Source organism: Corythoichthys intestinalis, chromosome 7 (assembly GCF_030265065.1).
Source record: "Corythoichthys intestinalis isolate RoL2023-P3 chromosome 7, ASM3026506v1, whole genome shotgun sequence".
Classification (NCBI taxonomy): domain Eukaryota; kingdom Metazoa; phylum Chordata; class Actinopteri; order Syngnathiformes; family Syngnathidae; genus Corythoichthys; species Corythoichthys intestinalis.
The window spans coordinates 7,609,965-7,629,646 of NC_080401.1; the positions used below are offsets into that span (position 1 = coordinate 7,609,965).

Below are 19,682 nucleotides of genomic sequence, written 5' to 3' on the forward strand. Positions count from 1 at the left end.
AAGATTTTTTTTATGCTGCCACAGGCACTTTAAAGGTCTGTGCCGAGTGATCATCACATACTCAATGTAATCGTAACGTTAGCATAGTATTCACGCTCACGTTAGCATTCGGCTATTGCTAACAGCGAGCGTCCTCTTAAACTCTAAGAACTTTTTTTTTTTTTTATATATACAATTCATGGCGTCTAGGAGGGTATAATTAATTGAAAATAATGTACTGTTTTCCTGCTGGGTGTGTATTATCACCAAGCTGGTGTGCTTGTGGATGCTACAATATGTGCTCGTGCTATGTGTTCATTCAAAATTGTTGGATATCTTTATTTATTTTTGGACTAAAACTTTTGAATTTTACAGGCATTTTGAGTAAACCTCGACTAAAACTAGACTAAGACACATTGTGAGATGACTTGAATATGACTAAGAAATAATAAGTATTACTGTCCAAAAGTAAGAAGAAAATTAAAAGAATAAACACCCAGAACGCCATTGAGGCTATAAATGACTAGCAGCCAAACATAGTAAACAAAGATTGCAAAGTAGTATGAAATAGTTTAATGTTTTTTTTTTTTTTTTTAAAGAAACAAATGATCTGTGATTTCCAAACAATTTCCTTATATACCTGGGTCCCTAATGAATACGCCCCTCTTGCTGATTCTTTGACTTCTTTCTTCCCTTCTCCAATTGTTCTTTTGTGCTAATATACTTGTCAGATAGCTTTTAGGATGTCTGGTTGGCTGAGTGATTAAACAGAGCTTGTGGATGGCAGTCTAGCTATCTCAAATTGAGGTGGGGCAGTATAGTTGCCGCTCTGTTTCGTGAGGCAGAGAGGACAAATGAGGGTTGGTGAGAGAAGTGGGAGAGATTGAGAGGGTAGACATCAGATAGAGAGAAGAACAAGCACACACTTTGTGTTGGGGTGGAGAGGATATGTTAATTAGGTCGAAAAATGGAATATTGCTGAAAGATGAAATGCTGAGGACGAGACCATTAGGGCAAAGACGAAATACACCTAAGCTGTAGATGAAAACCATGTCACTGGCAGAAAAGAAATGGATGACGGCGAATAACAGGATGACGAAAATTGAAACATGAAGTGAGTACATCAAGGAGAAAGCAAGGTGCAAAGTGGGAGTCTTCAATGTGATAACAATATAATGATAGGGTCTCAACAAAAATAATGATCACATTTGAAAGAAAACCCGAGCAGGTGTTGCACACTGTCTTCAGTTCAGCCAATTAGATTACATATATAAAAAATGTTTCATATTTAGATGCTTTTTTTAATGCTTTTAATATCATATATCAGTGTTGTTTACGTAAACGATGACAATAACAAAAACATTTCGTCAACGAACACTTTTTTCATGACGAGACTATAACGAACTAAAAATGTGTTTTTCGGAGACTAACGAGCCTAATGCCAGTTTTCGTCTGATGAGACGAAAATGAGCAGTAGTTACTGTCACATGTTCACAATATGTGACATTTTATGTGTAGTTAGCCTGCATCATAGTAGTGTCTAGTTGTGTCACTCATGTGATTGGCTGCGCACCCCCACCCCCCAACTCACCAGTGTAGTGCCTTCACAACTCTCAAGGCTTTCACACATGCACACACTGTAATATTTGTTTCCTTATCTTAGCTAGATAGAATATGCAAGGTTGCTTTAGCCTTTAAAGGTCTGTGCTAAGTGATCATCACACACTGTTTGTAACTCGTAGTGTTAGCATAGCATTAGTGTTAGCATTAGGCTACTGCTAACGGCAAGCGTCCTCTTAAACTTTTTTGTTTGTGGCATCCAAGTGAGTATAATTAATTGAAAATAATGTACTGTTTTCCTGCTGAGTGTGTATTATCACCAAGTTGGCGTTCTCTTTGTAAAGGCTACAATAAGTGCTCGTATGTCAATGTTCATTCAAAATAGTGGTACCTCGACATACGATCACTTCGACACACAATCTTTTTGACATTCGACGTAAATTTTGACTCGTCAATTGTTTCTACATCCGACCACATGCTCGAAATAAGAGGATTTATAACAGCGCCGCCGTTTCTTCCTTTGGACGCACAGTGGATTTTCTTGTGAGAGAAATCAACATGGGTTCCATGAATGTTAGTGCAGGTGGTGGAAAAAGGTGAGGCTTACCATTGAAATGAAGATGGAAATGATAGAAAAATATGAGCGTTTGTGCGCGTTTGTGAACTGGCTCGACAATACAGCCTTAGAATGTCTACGATCTCGACTGTCCCCCTCTGACTCCGTTTGCCAGTCTTCATAAGTTAATGTGACAATTATTAATGTGGTAACATCGCCGAAAAATCACCAGCTTCGTCAGGTTTTTTAATCATTTATTTTAGCACTTGTGCAACACAACATGCCTACTGTTAGCCGCAGCTGAACATGAAAAGTCAAAGTCCTGCCTCACTCTGTCACATCAGCCACGTGGTGCATTCAGGGTCACAACAGCCACGCGGTGCGTTCAGGGTCACAACGCAAAACACATCCGCCATATTAGAATCCAATTTGTTACATTATTTTAGGTATTATTCCGTATATATATTTTTGTTCATAACTTATTTGTTTTGCTCTGTGTAATTGCTATTTGTAATAGTACCTGCAGCATTTATTAAGGATTTAGTGTAGGTTTTTGGGCTGTGGAAAGAATTAATGGAATTATAATGTATTCTTATGGGAAAATCGTGCTCGACATATGACATTTCGACTTACAAGGTCCTGGAATGAATTAACTTCGTATGTAGAGGTACCACTGTAGTTGGAAGCAGTTTATGTATTTTTTTAACTTATTTATGGGGTAAAAATGTTCAATTTTACAGATGAAATAATTTTTAGTAAATGTCGACTAAAACTTGAAAAAATTAGTTTTTATTTTGCGTAAACAAAAACTAGACGAAGACAAACACTTTTCTAAATGACTAAAATATGACTAAAATTATTATGTAATATCGTCCAAAAGACTAAGACAAAAATTCAAAGGGCTGCCTTAAACAACACTGATATCAAACCATATTTTTCACATTGGAAATATTTTTGCTGCAGATTTGATTTACCGTGCGGCTTTGCTTAGTACATGCGCATACGTCATCTGTGTGTATATTTTAATGGTATCTGTCTTGCATTTACAGATTAGAGTTTATCTTTTCCATTACATTGTTTCTGCATTTACCCTTGTCAGAATAGAGTAAAGGATAAACCAAGTGAGTATTCCCTATTACACCCAATGGAATCTACAACAAAACAATTCCGCTCATACCACATGTGATGAAAACAGTGTTGCCAGATTGTTTGGGTTCCCAACCAATTGGGGTACTTTCATAGTCTGGGGCAGGAGAAAAAGTTACTGGGCGGGTTGAGGAAATTTGGGCTACAAAATTTGACGGTTTGGAAGTTTTGACTTGGTTCAACAGTTTTTGTTAACTTGTATGTTTATAGCCTGAAGTTGAGCTGCGTACATTGCTTTTTACAGGAGCATGTTATCTGCTCTGATTATATTTGGCATTTTAGCTCCCCACAGCACATGGAGACGTGAAGTGCATGTTATTTCTGATTTGTAGGTACACAGTCAAATTCAACAATAATTAAAAAAATAAATGTTTTAAAATACATTATATAAACTGTATTTGCTGCTTTGTTGAAAATTCTAGTGTGCTTTGGGTCCTTTCCTCGTGACAGGTGCATTTCCTCCTGCTTTTGACACGAATCGCAATAGAAATATTTTTTCCAAAATGTACTTTAAATCGGCTCTGGAAAATAATGTCAAAGTTGTATTTGAAGTCAGTGATTTCTATTGTTACACGTTTTTTTATTTTAAATATTTAATATATGGTTAATTATTGATTGTGTTTATGGAAATGAAAATAATACGATAGTTTTAATTTTTCGAGAAGAACGAAATCTCACATGATGCTTATCAGCAAAACAGCAGTGATTACTCGACAATTCTCCAACTATTCATTTATTTAGGTTATAATATCAGAATAGATTGAGTTGCTTATGGTAAACATCTTATCTTGAACGTGAGATGGTAATTTGGGCTGTTTCCTATTGTACTAGACGGGTTTTACGGTGTGATTGGGCTGGAGACGGTCTTTCCTATCTGACAACACTGCTCCACATGTGTTGTTTGGGTGTGCGTGTGCGTGTGCATGCGATTAGATAGGCTTTCACTTGAATAGTGTGTTCCTATCTTCAGAGTAGTCAACGTGCTTTGCACATTCTCCTCTTTCAGCTATTGACGACGCAGCATCCAGAGGAACAGTTCAGTATCTTGCTCAAGTAGATTTCGACATAGTCATATAAGGGTGTTGAATTCACAATCTTTGTGATTACTCCACCACCTGAGCCTTACCCTGTGTGTGTCAGCCTCCGTTCACACGACAGGTCAATTCTGATTTATTTTTACATTTGCGACATGTATCAGATTTTTTCTACACAGAGAACACATATATAGCAAAAAACACAGACAAAGCTGAAAAGCAATTTCTGCTCTTGCACCACTCAACACACAAATAAACTGCTGTAATTCAAGCCAAAAGAAATGTTGTGTTTGATAGAACAATATATCTAAATGCTGCAGAACAATATGTCTATATGCTGCCAGAGCAGTTTCATGGCGCATTAAGCCTCAAAACTATTTTTAATTTGTCCGTTTTACCCTGGAAACCCCTGTTTACAGACACTGCGCAACCGATTTTGTTTCAACCCAGTCATAACAAGAAGGTAAGTAATTATATATTTATTATTTGAAATGTCTATTATTTTTAGTTTAGAATCATCAATTAATGTCTTATTCACTCGCATATTTTAAACTGTAAAACAAATTACATCACAATGGAAAGAAATAGTGTCCGTAAATAGGTCACTCATATCTACCCCATAACTATCGCTTAATAGTATTTTTTATTTTATTTTTTTTGCTGTCATTTTCCCCAATATTTTAGATGATAAATAATTGATCCAAACAAAGAAAAATTGGACAAAAAACGTTTAAAAGGTTAAATATTTGAAAAAGACAATCTCGACCACTCCTTGATGTCTGCGATTTCTGCATTGTGACCCTTGTTATATTACCGTGTTTCACCCATAAAATCCCCAAAAAGTCAGACCATTCACAGCTGTGTCTTGACACTCGGTGATACATGCTACACAGAGTTTTTGGATTGAAACAAGGCAAGTACGAGATGATATCTCGTTAAAATCATGGTGTCTTTAATGAGGGTCTTTGATGCTCTCACTTCCAGTTAGGGTTTCTCTGTTTAAAAAAAATTGTTTTTTTTTAAAAATACCCTCCTGTTAAAATTTTTTTCTTCCCCCAGAAAATTGAGATTTTAAGCTTTCCAATGATGTATCACATATGCATATAGGACAATTTTAAAATGTGGCCTAATTGGGGGTCTCAAGAGTGTTTTCCACCCTATACTGTATATACACACACACACACACACACACACATATATATATATATATATATATATATATATATATATATATATATATATATATATATTAGGGCTGCCAAAATTATCGCGTTAACGGGCGTTAATTAATTTTTTTAATTAATCACATTAAAATATTTGATGCAATTAACGCACCCGCTGGCATATTGCCTCAAACATTACAATGAGGCCGTTTATTGACATTAAGAGTGAAGAGAATGCCACCGGCCGCTTGGGGGCAGCGCCGTTCCATACTCATGTTATGTCTTCTAAACGTGGGAGAATTAGTAGTTGTGAGACGTTTATGCTGTATTCACAATGCAATGCAAATAGCTATTTGTGCTCCACACATATTTCGGTAAGTTTTCTTTGTTTTAGTGGCAATTATGTGTCTCTTGTTTTATTTTGGGTAAGATATGTACAGGTACAGTGGGGAGAACAAGTATTTGATACACTGCCAATGGGTTTTGGCAGTGTATCAAATACTTGTTCTCCCCACTGTATATGTTATACAGTAAAGGCGAGTGGACACAGGTGCGCCGTTTATTGGCATAAGCTTCTCCTTCACAACAAACATAAGTATCGTTTAGTGAAAGCACAACAAAAATAATATTCCTATCTCTCAAAAAAAAAAAATGTTCTCAAAAAGAAAAGCACTTCAGTCTATAGTAATGAGGCCCTATTCTGACACACAGTTAAACAACAATGCTAAATAAACTGGCATTCCATATCAATTTAGCTATGCAAAATACACGTAAAACTTTTCACTCTATTTTTATTATTGTTATTTTTATTCTTATTATTATATTAACTCTACTTTTGATTGAAAATTTTACAAATTTTATTAAAACGAAAACATGAAGAAGGGTTTTAATATAAAATTACTATAACTTGTAACTATAACATTTATCGTTTAAGAACTACAAGTCTTTCTATCCGTGGATCACTTTAACAGAAAGAATGTTAATAATGCCATTTGTGGATTTATTGTTCCAATAAACAAATACAGTACTGATGTACAGTATGTTGTATGTATATATCCGTCGTGTGTCTTATCTTTCCATTCCAACAATAATTTACATAAAAATATGGCATATTTTAGAGATGGTTTGAATTGCGATTAATTGCGATTAATTACGATTAATTAATTTTTAAGCTGTAATTAACTCGATTAAAATTTTTAATCGTTTGACAGCCCTAATATATATATATATATATATATATATATATATATATATATATATATATATATATAATTTGTTGTTTGAGTTTGGTCCATATTGACATGATGGCATCACACAGTTGGTGCAGATTTGTCGGCTGTACATCCATGATGCGAATGTCCCATTCCACCACATCCCAAAGATGCTCTATTGGATTGAGATCTGGTGACTGTGGAGGCCATTTGAGTACAGTGAACTCATTGTCATGTTCAAGAAACCAGTCTGAGATGATTCCAGCTTTATGACATGGCGCATTATCCTGCTGAAAGTAGCCATCAGAAGTTGGGTAAATTGTGGTCATAAAGGGATGGACAAGGTCAGCGACAATACTTAGGTAGGCTGTGGCGTTCCAACGATGCTCAATTGGTACCAAGGGGCCCAAAGAATGCCAAGAAAATATTCCCCACACCATTACTCCACCACCACCAACCTGAACCGTTGATACAAGGCAGGATGGATCCATGCTTTCATGTTGTTGACGCCAAATTCTGACCCTACCATCCGAATGTCGCAGCAGAAATCGAGACTCATCAGACCAGGCAATGTTTTTCCAATCTTCTATATTTCAATTTCGATGAGCTTGTGCAAATTGTAGCCTCAGTTTCCTGTTCTTAGGTGAAAGGAGTGGCACCCAGCGTGGTCTTCTGCTGCTGTAGCCCATCTGCCTCAAAGTTCGACGTACTGTGCGTTCAGAGATGCTCCTCTGCCTACCTTGGTTGTAACGGGTGGTTATTTGAGTCACTGTTGCCTTTTTATCAGCTCGAACCAGTCTGGCCATTCGCCTCTGATCTCTGGCATCAACAAGGCATTTCCGCCCACAGAACTGCCGCTAACTGGATATTTTTTCTTTTTCGGACCATTCTCTGTAAACCCTAGGTTATGCGTGAAAATCCCAGTATATCAGCAGTTTCTGAAATACTCAGACCAGCCCTTCTGGCACCATGGCATCATGGATGTGCAGCCGACAAACCTGCACAAACTGTGTGATGCCATCATGTCAATATGGACCAAAGTCTCTGAGGAATGCTTCCAGCACCTTGTTGAATCTATGCCACGAAGAATTGAGGCAGTTCTGAAGGCAAAAGGGGGTCCAACCCGTTACTAGCATGGTGTACCTAATAAAGTGGCCGGTGAGAGAGTGTGTGTATATATATATATATATACATATATATATATATATATATATATATATATATATATGTATGTATTTAGTAGAACCGTCCAATTCTGATTTTTTCATAACTGACTTGGGCTCATTCACATACGGATACAAATCGGATCTCTGAATGCCAACAACAATCGAAATACATGACCACTATACAATAAAACTAACAATAAATGAATGAGCAATGGCGGACAAAGGCACAGAAAGCATATTTGATATAGAATGTGAAGCTATTAGGTTAAGATAATGTTGGGTCCAGTAGCATAAAATCCTTGAAGTTGCCACAAATGTGTGATGGTGCAGACCCCTGAAAGGGACCATATTTTCTTCCAATAAACACCACATGTGACGATGTCTCGCAGTGCACATGGGTCACTTCAGTGACGCATTTTGTTCACACTGCAAGACGCATATGTTTTTACAACATGAATGGCTACACAAAAAAAAATCGGAAATAGGCATCACATCCTCTGCTGTGAACAAAGTGTGTGTGCGTGTGTGTGTGTGTGCGTGTGTGTGTGTGTGTGTGTGTGTGTGTGTGTGTAAAACTGATCACAGCCTGTACCCTACAAGAAACAAGTTTGACAGTTCCTTGTGACATAAAACTGCTGCAACTTACCGTTTGGTGTTTTCTGAATTTAGAGGTGGGCTGAAATATCCAAGTTCCAGTCGACACAACAATGCAAGACAAAGCTGCTTTTTTTTCCTTTGTCGAAAGTGGAAATATGAGTCCCACGTCGGCCCACTATATCGTCCTTGAGTCACTTTGGCCGGCCCTGGAAGCTGCTGTGTGGTCACATAGTGACTGTATGATGCCATTTAATTGGTGAAATGGAGTCAAAAGTCAATAGTGGTTATGTTTGAAATGTGAAACAGCAGTCAATGAGGAATTCAAAATTCTCAGCATGCGATTGTTAACAAATCAAGAAATGATAGTAGCATGCAAAATGGAACTCAGTGTAATGTACTAAAGGTAGTTTCTTAACATACAATAACTCAAGACAAAGTAAAAATATGATGCATTAAAACTATTCTGACAGGTAGTAATATTGTGAATATCATTAGATATGTACAATTTTAAAGCTTTTAACATTGAAAGCGCCCAGAATGTATTTTTTTTAGCCAATTTAGTTGGTACTTTTAGGCCTCCTTTGCAGAATTGCGGATTCTCATTACCATGCTGCTGACTGGAGCAAATCTGCATATTCTGTGCTCTGATTGGCCATCGGTGGAAACGTGTGTCTGTCAAAAAACGTGTGTTGGCTATGCGTGTGGTGACTTACACATCATGGAGATGCGGACTACAATCTTCACTCCTGGCTTTAACAGGGTTCTGTGTGCACAGAGAGGTGTATTTTAGTCAGGACACAGGAACTTTCATTTTGACTTCGTGGTTACTAAAAATACTAGGCCTGCAAGCAGGACTGAACGGGCCCTCGCAATCTAGCGCAACTCGGACATCACGCAACTCGGACAGTGTGCAGGTCAGGTTGGTGGCAGATCGTCCTCTCTAATCATCTCATTAGAACCTAACACACTCGAAAGTCGCCTCTTTACATTCACACACCTAAGAGATAAAAACCCTTATTGGAGAGAGTACTACAAAAAAGGAGCGAATAAAGGGTCATCACGGCAACAGACAGAGACATGTGGACGTGGGCCATAAAATAACTATTTCAAAAGGTCTTGAAACTACAATGACCAACCTGAAAAGAATGGACATATATTAGAAAAATGAGTGACTTTCTATTGCCACTAGTTGGCGCTGTAGGGTTGATGCAAATGACCCCTACAGGACCCTTCAGAGTATGACTCAACAAGCACGAGATGTTTGGCGCAGATATGTTGTAGAAGTTATGACTGTTCAAAACTTGTGGTGAGACGAAATGGCTTCAGTCATTTTCACTTCTCCTGTTGGACCCTTCTGCTTCAACCAAACCTCAGTATTTTTCGTCAGGCACCTGAACACATGTCTTATGGCTCCCCTGATGCAGGTTCGAGGTGAATATAATTTTTTTCCTTGGAGGAGGAGCCTGTTTCCTAAAAAAAGGCATTTCCTGTTCCCACTAGGGGGCACTAGGCCTAATGGGTAATATTTCAATGCACTCGTGTTAACAGTGGGATCCCGCACATACATGCCAGATATGAAAAAGATTGAACGTTGTTTCAAGGAGCTATTACTCCTTTACTGAATTTGTCATTTTGCCGAAAAAATGGCCGACTTTGGCACCACGCCCAGGTCAGACCCATGAATGAAAACGCACCATTTTGAAAATTTTAGATCTCCTATGTCTCCTGAATAGTGTAACCAATTTTGAAGATGATCCAACTAATTCCCTCTGTGACAAGGTCTCAAATGTGCACCCTGTTAATTGATAAAATTTCACATTCGATCCAAAATACCCGATTTCCTGTTGGGTTTGGAATATGGGTTCAAGAGACTTTTTGGAGCAGTTTTGCACTAGGTATCGACTCCCCAAATTTCATTGCTCTACGTTAAAAAAACCTAATAGGAAACGCCTTTTTGAAAAATTCAAGGGGGCACCACAGAGCCATTTTGCTACGTTTTTTTGTAACGTTGCAAGATTATCGAAATCCACACAAAGCCGCATGTATGTGCAAAATTTGGTGAGTTTTCGTGCATGTCCAGGCCTCCAAATGTAAACTGTACTACAAATGGACAGAAATTTCACATTCGATCCAAAATACCCGATTTTCTGTTGGATTTGGAATATGGGTGCAAGAGGCTTTTTTGAGCAGTTAGGCATAAGGTATCTACTCCCCAAATTTCATTGCTCTATGTTGAAAAAACCCAATAGGAAAGGGCTTTTTTAAAACTCCTTTCTGTCGCCACTAGTTGGCACTGTAGAGTTGATGCAAATGACCCATACAGGACCCTTCAGGGTGTGACTCTCAACAAGCACGGGAAGTTTGGCGCAGATATGTTGTATATCTGCTGAGTTATGATTGTTCAAAGTATTTTGCGAGACAAATTGTTGACGGTTATTTTCACTTTCATGTTTGGACCCCTCCGCTTCAACGAAACCTCAATATTTTTCATCAGGCACCTGAACACAGGTCTTAAGGCTCCCCTGATGCAGGTTTGAGGTCAACAGATTTTTTTCCCTTGGAGAAGGAACCTGTCTCGTAAAAAAAGGCATTTCCTGTTCTCACTAGGGGGCGCTAGGCCGAATGGGTAATATTTCAATGCACTCGTGTTAAGGGTGGGATACCGCACATACATGCCAGATATGAAAAAGATTGAACGTTGTGTCAAGGAACTATTAGTCATTTACTGAATTTGTCATTTTGCCGAAAAAATGGCCGACTTTGGCACCACGCCCAGGTCATACCCGTGAATGAAAACGCACCATTTTTAAAACTTAAGATCTCATATGTCTCCTGAATGGTCTCACTAGTTTTGAAGATGATCCAACTAACTCCCTCGGCGAAAAGGTCTCAAATGTGCACCCTGTAAATCGATAAAAATTTCATATTCGATCCAAAATAACCGATTTCCTGTTGGGTTTGGAATATGGGTGTAAATGCTTTTTTGGAGCGGTTTTGGACAAGGTATAGACTTCCCAAATTTCATCGCTCTACGCCGACAGACCCTAATGTTATAGGCCAATTTTAAAATTTCAAGGGGGCGCCACTGAGCCATTTTGTTACATTTTTTTGCAACGTTGCAAAATTATCGAAATTTATAATTTTCCGCACGTATGTGCAAATTTTGGTGACTTTTCGTGCATGTTCAGGCCTCCAAATTGGCCGTTTTCATTTGCCATGAAAAAAAAAAATATAATAATCCTTTGCAAAACAATAGGGCCCTTGCACGCCTAGTGCTCGGGCCCTAATAATCATTTGCAAAACAATAGGGCCTTCGCACGCTTAGTGCTTGGGCCCTAAATATATTCAGTCACTTGACAGCACTCTGTGCGAGGAAATCATCGTCGTCTTGCAAATGTCAGGAGACAACGCATGAGAGATTGGATGGGTTAAAGTCATTCAGACAAAGACGGTTACTCTTGACTACGAACAAACCGGCTGAAGTGCCTTTTGGCTGGCAAGATGTCGAGGGGCGTTGCAGAGGAAAACCTGTCATGCAAGAACCATGAGGCAGCCGACTTTTGGTGGTGAAGCAAGGTGCTTCTCAGCCAGGTAAACGGTGGAGAGCATTGCGGGATGGAGGGGCTGTTAAAGTCCATTGCGGACCAGTGTTGGTAGCCCTTTTAATTTTCGTCTTAGTCTTTTGGTTGATGCTTATTAGTCATATTTTAGTCATCTCAAAATCTGTTTGTCATTGTCTCGTTTTGGTGATGAAAACTCAAAAGTAATTACGTCTAATTCTCGTCGACCTGTACTAAAAATGTTTTTGTCTGTAAAATAATAAAATGTACTCCAAAAACAAATAAATAAAGGTTCACGACTATTTCGAATGAACATTGACAGATGAGCACATATTGTAACGTCTACAAGGACAACGCCAACTTGGTGATAATATACGCTGAGCAGTAAAGCAGTACATTATTTTCAATTCGTTATACCCACCTAGACGCAACAAACTGTTAAAAAAAAAAAAAAAAAGTCAGCGTTTAAGAGGACACTTGCCGTTAACATTAGCGTATTGCAAACGTGAATGCTATGCTAACGCTACAAGTTACATTTACTGTGTGTTGATCACTCAGCACAGACCTTTTAAAGGTTGAAGCCACATTGCATATTCTTTCTGGCCAAGATAAAACAAATCTTACTGTGTGTGCAATCTTGGAGACTGGAGAAGACACACTGGTGAGCCGTGGCGGGGTGCGCAGCACATCACATGAGTGACACAACCAGACGCTGGTACGATGCAGGCTAACTACACATAAAGTCACACATTGTGAACCTGTGACGTATACTATTGCGTATTTTGTTATGCTCTCTTGCTTGTTATTGTCTCGTCGTTGTCATGAAAAAATTGTTCGTTGACGGTACATTTTCGTTAGTCGTTGTTGACGAAAAAATACACTGTTGCAGACAAAAGGAGGAGGGCGACTTAAAACCTGCGAGGTGGCTCTCAGCCAGTGAGGTGGCAAATAGCGGCCCGGGAGTGGAAGTTGCGGGAAAATAAGTGTGGAACTGGTCATGCGACAAAAGTATTGCACTAAACTACATCAAATGCACATGTATAGATCCAAGTAATGTGCTATTTATATACTGTATGCAGAAAGTAGCAACCACCACATGATTTTTCTCAGCACTTCTGATGAAGGTGGTTCTGAAAGACCAACAAAGAGGGCTGGTACATGCAGTAATGTCTGAAGTGTGACGTAGGAGTTCAGACAATTTCAAATCGTAGCGTCTGCAGGAGGATTTAACTTCCAAACGAGATTTCAATCAAATAATAATAATGATAATAATAATAATAATGAATAAACATTTGGATAACATACTTCAACCAAGTGCACACTTCCATTTCGACCTAGCTTATGCATGAAACAGTTCAAAATATTGGAAACGGAGTAGAGTGCCTCTTTAACGTAAAATGTTATTGCTTCTCCCTATCTGCTTGCTTAAAATAAGTATTGTATATTTTTTAGGCATATAGTATCATTCTAAAGCACATTCAAGTAACAGTTTCACTCCAGTTGATTTACGAATTTGTGAATTTCATACACCATTAAATAGAAAATTGCCTGGGACTCCCACAACACGACTCCTTGAATCATCATCCTTAAGAAGCACACGTTTGGTTTACTTTCATTTTCGGAGGGGTGTTTTTAATCTCTTTAGAGAAAGTTCCTAATTACAATAGTGTTTTTGTAAAATGGCAAGGGAAAATACACTCCTGGCCTAAACTCACGATTTTGTCGTACCTGGACAGTGACTTTTCTGTTGTTAAACAGTTATGCATGTGATGCAAAGTAGCTAGTGTACACTGATGGTAATGTAATGTTTTCGAAGCAAGGCAAAGAAAGACTTAAGCTTAGCACACAAAATACATATTTCTGTGCCCTAAACAGGGTTTTGTGCTCAGTATTTGTATTTTTATTACTTGTTTTCAAATGAAAGACCTCTACTTGAATTTGTTTGAGTTTGGAAAATGCATATCATAAATAAAAACACCAGGTTCCCCAACACGTTACACTAACTACAAATCACACGTAAAAAGATTTTTATTTAGTGTATTAACAAATTTTATAATACAATTTTATACACAACATTTTCCCCCCACAAACAACAATATAAAAATAAACACACATAACATATTGTGATCAATGTGTATTTTGAGCAATTCTAGTAGAATACACTTTTCTTATACTGTATATATTCTGTTTATACAAATATGTTTAAGATGTTTCCTTTTTTTTTAATTGTTATTTTCATAGGAAACCTTGAAAACGGAGCTGCCAATCAGTTCGCAAGTTAAACTATAAAGTCAGGATATATCAGCAACAGATAAAGGTTGTCTTAGCTGCAAAATATAGACTGCAAAACACTACAACAAAAATATAAAATATGCTGGTCTATTTTATATATTTGAGAGCATTACATTGTAAGATCTTCCAATCACTTAGTGCCAGCTCTAGTTAACCAGTTAGGGTTGATATTCTACAGCAGCTGAATCCATCAAAGTCAGTGATTGAGATAACAGAAGCTTTCTTCATGTGTTATTTAAAAAAAAAAAAAAATGCATGTTTTGGAAATGTATCAGTGGTCGCAAAAGTCGACTATATTGTAAATACAGTATGTCTAAGTCTCAGTCTGTGAAAAAATAATTGGAGATAGTGATGAAATTAGAGCAGGGACCAGCAACCTTTAACACTCCAAGAGCCATTTAGACCAGTGGTCTCAAACCGGTCCTCAAAGGGCCGCAGGGGGTACTGGATTTCATTCCAACCAAACGAGACAAATACCTTTTCACCAATCTGGTTTCTTACAAGTGTAATCAGTTGATTGCAATCAGGTGCTGCTTATGTTAGTAGAAACCTCATTGGTTGAACTGTTTGTGCTGGATCTGTTGGAACAAAAACCAGGACCCACTGCGGCCCTTTGTGGAGTCGGTTTGAGACCGCTGATTTAGACCCAATTCATACAGACGAGACAACACTGGGAGCCGCACGCACATATTGACATTTGAAAAGATTGTGTCAGCTCGACTGAATATATGTGTATATGTACATATACTGTATTTACGTATATTCTGGGGTCTATACCTTTTACACACTTTTACCCGCAGAACACTCACCCAGGTCATTAATTCACTAACTATGTAAAGTGCAAAGACGTGTGGACAATGTTCCCTATAAGCTGTGCGTGTGTGCAATCGCGCACTGCTTGCAGAAACTCGGCGCACAAGAATATATGTGCAGCGCACAAAAGAAAATTAACAGAAACGTATCGCAGGGTCACTAGGATTACTATTGGCGCTGCAGTGTTGTATCAGCATGACACTCCTATTGGTGTGTTCGATACGGCAACATAACTTTCCTATTTGTGCGTTCGATACGGCATCGCAACGCTCCAATTGGTGGGTTGCTACAAGGTGGGTGCGGACAAAAATGAAGAGTAAAAAGTGAGCTAGACTTCTGTGCTGATTTACTGAAGCAACATTCCGCTGGCAATTTTTGCAAGCGCTACAGTATTTATTGTTGTATAATATTCGAACTTATGTAATCTAGTTAATTAGACCAACACAATTGTTTTCTGTCACCATTTTGCAAAGCAAAAGAAGCGTTGAGGGTGTCCGGTTTCGTGGCCTCAGCATTGCATCTCTGCTTTTTGCAAATGATGTGGTGCGTGTGATGTGGCTTCATCAAGCCATGACCTCCAATTCTCACTGGAGCGGTTTGCAACCGAGTGTGAAGTGGTTGGGATGAAGATCAGCACCTCAAAATCCAACACCTCTCGATGTACCAGTCGATCCACGTTTCTCCCCTCACCTATGGTCCTGAGCTGTGGGTCGTGACCGAAAGAACAAGATCACGGAGACAAGCAGCCGAAATGAGTTTCCTCCGAAGGGTGTCCAGTCTCTCCCTTAGAGATAGGGTGAGAAGCTCGGTTATCTGGGAGGGACTCCGTGTCGAGCCGATACTCCTCCGCATTGTGATCTGGTTCGGATTCCTACTGGACGCCTCCCTCCGGGCACGTCCCACCAGAGGGCGGCCCCGGGTATGACCCAGGACACGCTGGAGAGACCATGTCTCTCAGCCTGGGAACACCTTGGGAGCTGGTTGAAGTGGCTGGAGAGTGGGAAGTCTGGGCTTCCCTGCTAAAGCTGCTGCCCCTGCGACCCGACCCCGGATTAAGCGGCAGATGATGAATGGATATATGAATGGATGGCATTTTGCAAAGCAACTCAATGAGCAACAGGTGTCTAGCCAATAATAGTATGCAGTTCACCACGCGACCAATCATGGCATCATCAGTGTTGGGCAGATTTGCCCTGCCCATACGCGCCGGGCAGGTTATCTACGTAGCTAACAACAGTGTAGCGGAGTTAAGGGGTTAGCATTTGTGTTTCTTATCATGAACGCAAGGAACAGGCGGCGATACTACACTCATCAAGCAAAAGTAATAAAGAAATGTCCTGTATAGCTGTTTAGATAGGGAGAGTAGGAATCTTGAGTGTCCATTATGTCTTTTAATGTGTGAGTTTGATATAGTCCCGTTGTGGGTGTTCATTATGTTTAATTCATTAACTCACCCATGCTACAACTGGACCTTACCCAGGCCAAAACAGGACTCTTCCATGGTTTAAGCAAAACTCTCACATGTAACATAGTACACATCTCATGAACAACAAGATTTTTGTGTTTTTCATTTTAGTGGGCCAAATCAATTATATTAAAAAGTAAGTTAATGAAAAATTGCTGCTGTAATTTCATTCTTTTAGTAAGCCATATAACTTGCTATAATACAAATTTTGAACAGACATGATACGGGTGTGTGGCCATTAGCGGTGCAACGGTTTGCGGTGTACCCACAAGTCGTTGCACCAGTGAATGGTGCAAAGACTTGTGGCTACACCTTCCAAGTCGCAACTGAGACTTTAGATAGTTGGTAAATTCATGACCTGCGTGAATGTTCTGTTAACAAACACACAATACAGTAAGCCTAACGTGATCTGCCAACTAAAGGGAAATTAAAAACCTTCGTTAAATCTCGCAACCGCCAGAATAAATTTTAATCAATTGTTCTGTTCATAAAATATAAAACTGGCCTTCATCAGAGGGTGAAAAGAGCAGCATGCGGCTCCGGAGCCGAAGGTTGCCGACCCCTGAATTAGAGTGTTGTACAAATTGATTTGAAGGCTGAAAATGCACTCTTGAGAATCTTACTGACATTGAGAATGCCCCTCAAACAAAATTGCTCTTAACCATCATCAGCAGTGTGTGATGTATTTCCATCTGTGCACTTGGCCTCCTGCCCAATTATTAGCTACATAATTTGGTTGTTTCGTATTCCATCGAGTTGGGCTGTTTGGCACTGAATGTCTGCAGTGCAGCCTGGATCCTGGCAACGTCTGTTGAGGTTAGTTTGAGCCGATGCCTCAACAAGCAAGAGAAGAGATCCAAAGGCTGAGCTCCGGGTGGTGAAAGTCTGTTTACCCGATCTCGGATCTCCAGCAGCTGCAGCAGGGCTGAATCTTGTGATCCCTGAGTGTACGGGTAGTCCAGCTGTAAAATTAGGTCCTGGATTGCGTCTGGGTCAAAGTGCATACTATAGCCATAAACCTGTATGTTGTTGATTTTCATGTAGCCAAGATTTTGCCCTGGTTCCAAGTACTCCAACGGTTCATAATATACAGTTCCATTTCCATTACTCGAAGGGCCCCTGATACGACTCCGTAAATAGAAGTGAACGGTCTCAAAAAATGTTTTCCACTTGTTGCCCAAAGTCAAAGTCCAATTATAACAGTCAGGGGCTAGCTCTAACTTAGTTCTCTCCCATTCGGGGTAGTTGTTTTGGTCTGTAGGCATGATCCAACTCTCTGAATGACTTCCCCCAAATGGGTTTATATAAACAGACAAAACTGGGTCCAATGTGATGTTCTTGGTGAGGCAAATCTGAAGAGAAATCCCTAAAAGCATGTGGACATGGTTTGACTTATATTTGTTACTTTTTAGCGTCAGCAGCATCCTCTTTCTCCAAGATGGATCAAACCAGTTATTTAACCTGACATCATTGCTGACAAAGATCCCGTGGATGCTGATGCGGTTGTCCCGTTTTTGCAGTAGATAGCGTAACTCCAAGTCCTGCAGGTCCGTCTCAAAGCCAATGTAATGGTCAATGGAGTCTGGTACTTCGTTGCGACATGTGCCCTGACTAAGCATGTAACCCTGGTTGCACGTGGCACAGCGTGAACGGTTCTCATAAGAACAGGAGCCACAGGATGTGCCTTCACCCACTGTGCAGGGAATAAGACCTTGACAGTTAGGGTGCTCGAAGGGGCAGGAACAACTGCGGGTCTCCTCCAAATATGAGCCAATGTGACTGTTTTCACTGCAGTACTTAATGGAGAGGATGTAGTTCAACCAGTAGGTCAAAGGTCTGAAACAAAGACAAAAGAGATTGGAGAAATGCTTAATTCATTTAATTATAAATGAATACTTAATTTAAATCTTAACAGTTATATGATGTTTTTTCCCTAATAATAGACAATGTTATGTTTACTTGCTTCATCTTTGATATTTCCATCATGATGATATACATTAATGCGTGGGAAATTTTAAAAAATTGAGAAGGGCACATGAAACACACACGTACCACACATGCACACATACACCCACACACCAGTGATTGCTCCAGGACTGCAAGGGAAACTCATTTACTCCAAAATGTAAAAAAAAAAAAAAAAAAAAAAACAGTGTTCAAATGTATACTGTTGTGTGTACATGTCACTGACTAAATATGCGCAGTAATACGCTTAGCTTTTGTTCAGAATTAGCTGCTTATCACTGGTTACGATGCAGCTTGCTTTTCTTTCATTTATGCAGCTTCTCAGTCATTTAAACAGTGTGGACACAGGTGCGTCTCCAGAGTTCAGAGTGCATTGTTCCACTAGAGCGTGGTTTAACCGCTTGGTTTATCTACCCCATCGGATGCCGAGCTTCTCTGGGGGTATATGGGCAGTGGGCAGGGCTATGTTGCCCCGGATGTAGGCTTCTCTGCATGATGATTGAATAATCTGTCTGAGGCTGAATCCCTTTTTTATTGACAGCAAAATGAGCGAATCAGCGATCTTGTCGTATGAACATCCACGGGAGGCATTTTTCAATTTTCATTCTGTTGTACTGAGTAGTGATGTGTCGTTTGCAAACGAACCGGCTCTTGGAGACGGCTCTTTGAAGTGAACGACGGGAGCCGCTCTTAATAGGAGCCGACTTTTTTTTTCTCCTGACACCCCCCCCCCCCCCCCCCTTTGGTTAAAGCCGCACGTGATTGGTCAAGATCCATGTTAGAAGAGGGAGGAGAATATATATATATATATATATATATATATATATATATATATATATATATATATATATATATATATATAATATACATATACAGTTGTGGTCAAAAGTTTATTCTTCATGTCATGGCTCTCTTGAGTTTCCAGTTATTTCTACAACTCTGATTTTTCTCTGATAGAGTGATTGGAACAGATACTTCTTTGCCATAAAAAACATTCATGAAGTTTGGTTCTTTTATGACTTTATTATGGGTGAACAGAAAAAAGTGATCAAATCTGCTGGGTCAAAAATATACATACAGCAGCGCTAATATTTGGTAACATGTCCCTTGGCCATTTTCATTTCAATTAGGCGCTTTTGGTAGCCATCCACAAGCTTCTGGTTGAATCTCTGACC

General features: G+C 39.3%; 1 protein-coding gene and 1 long non-coding RNA gene across 2 annotated transcripts in view; one reads left to right on the top strand and one right to left on the bottom strand.

Moving 5' to 3' along the window:
* The window catches only part of LOC130918508 (uncharacterized), a 51,430-nt gene that overhangs the window by 18,068 nt on the left and 13,680 nt on the right, over positions 1-19,682 (top strand). The gene's annotated exons all lie outside the window — the stretch shown is intronic.
* Positions 14,913-19,682, bottom strand: part of LOC130918507 (BMP/retinoic acid-inducible neural-specific protein 3-like) — a 163,673-nt gene continuing 158,903 nt past the window's right edge. Inside the window, exon 8 of the mRNA XM_057840250.1 lies at positions 14,913-18,378. Coding sequence (XP_057696233.1) covers positions 17,262-18,378 — 1,117 coding nt within the window. The 3' untranslated portion in view covers positions 14,913-17,261. The remainder of the gene's footprint in view (positions 18,379-19,682) is intronic.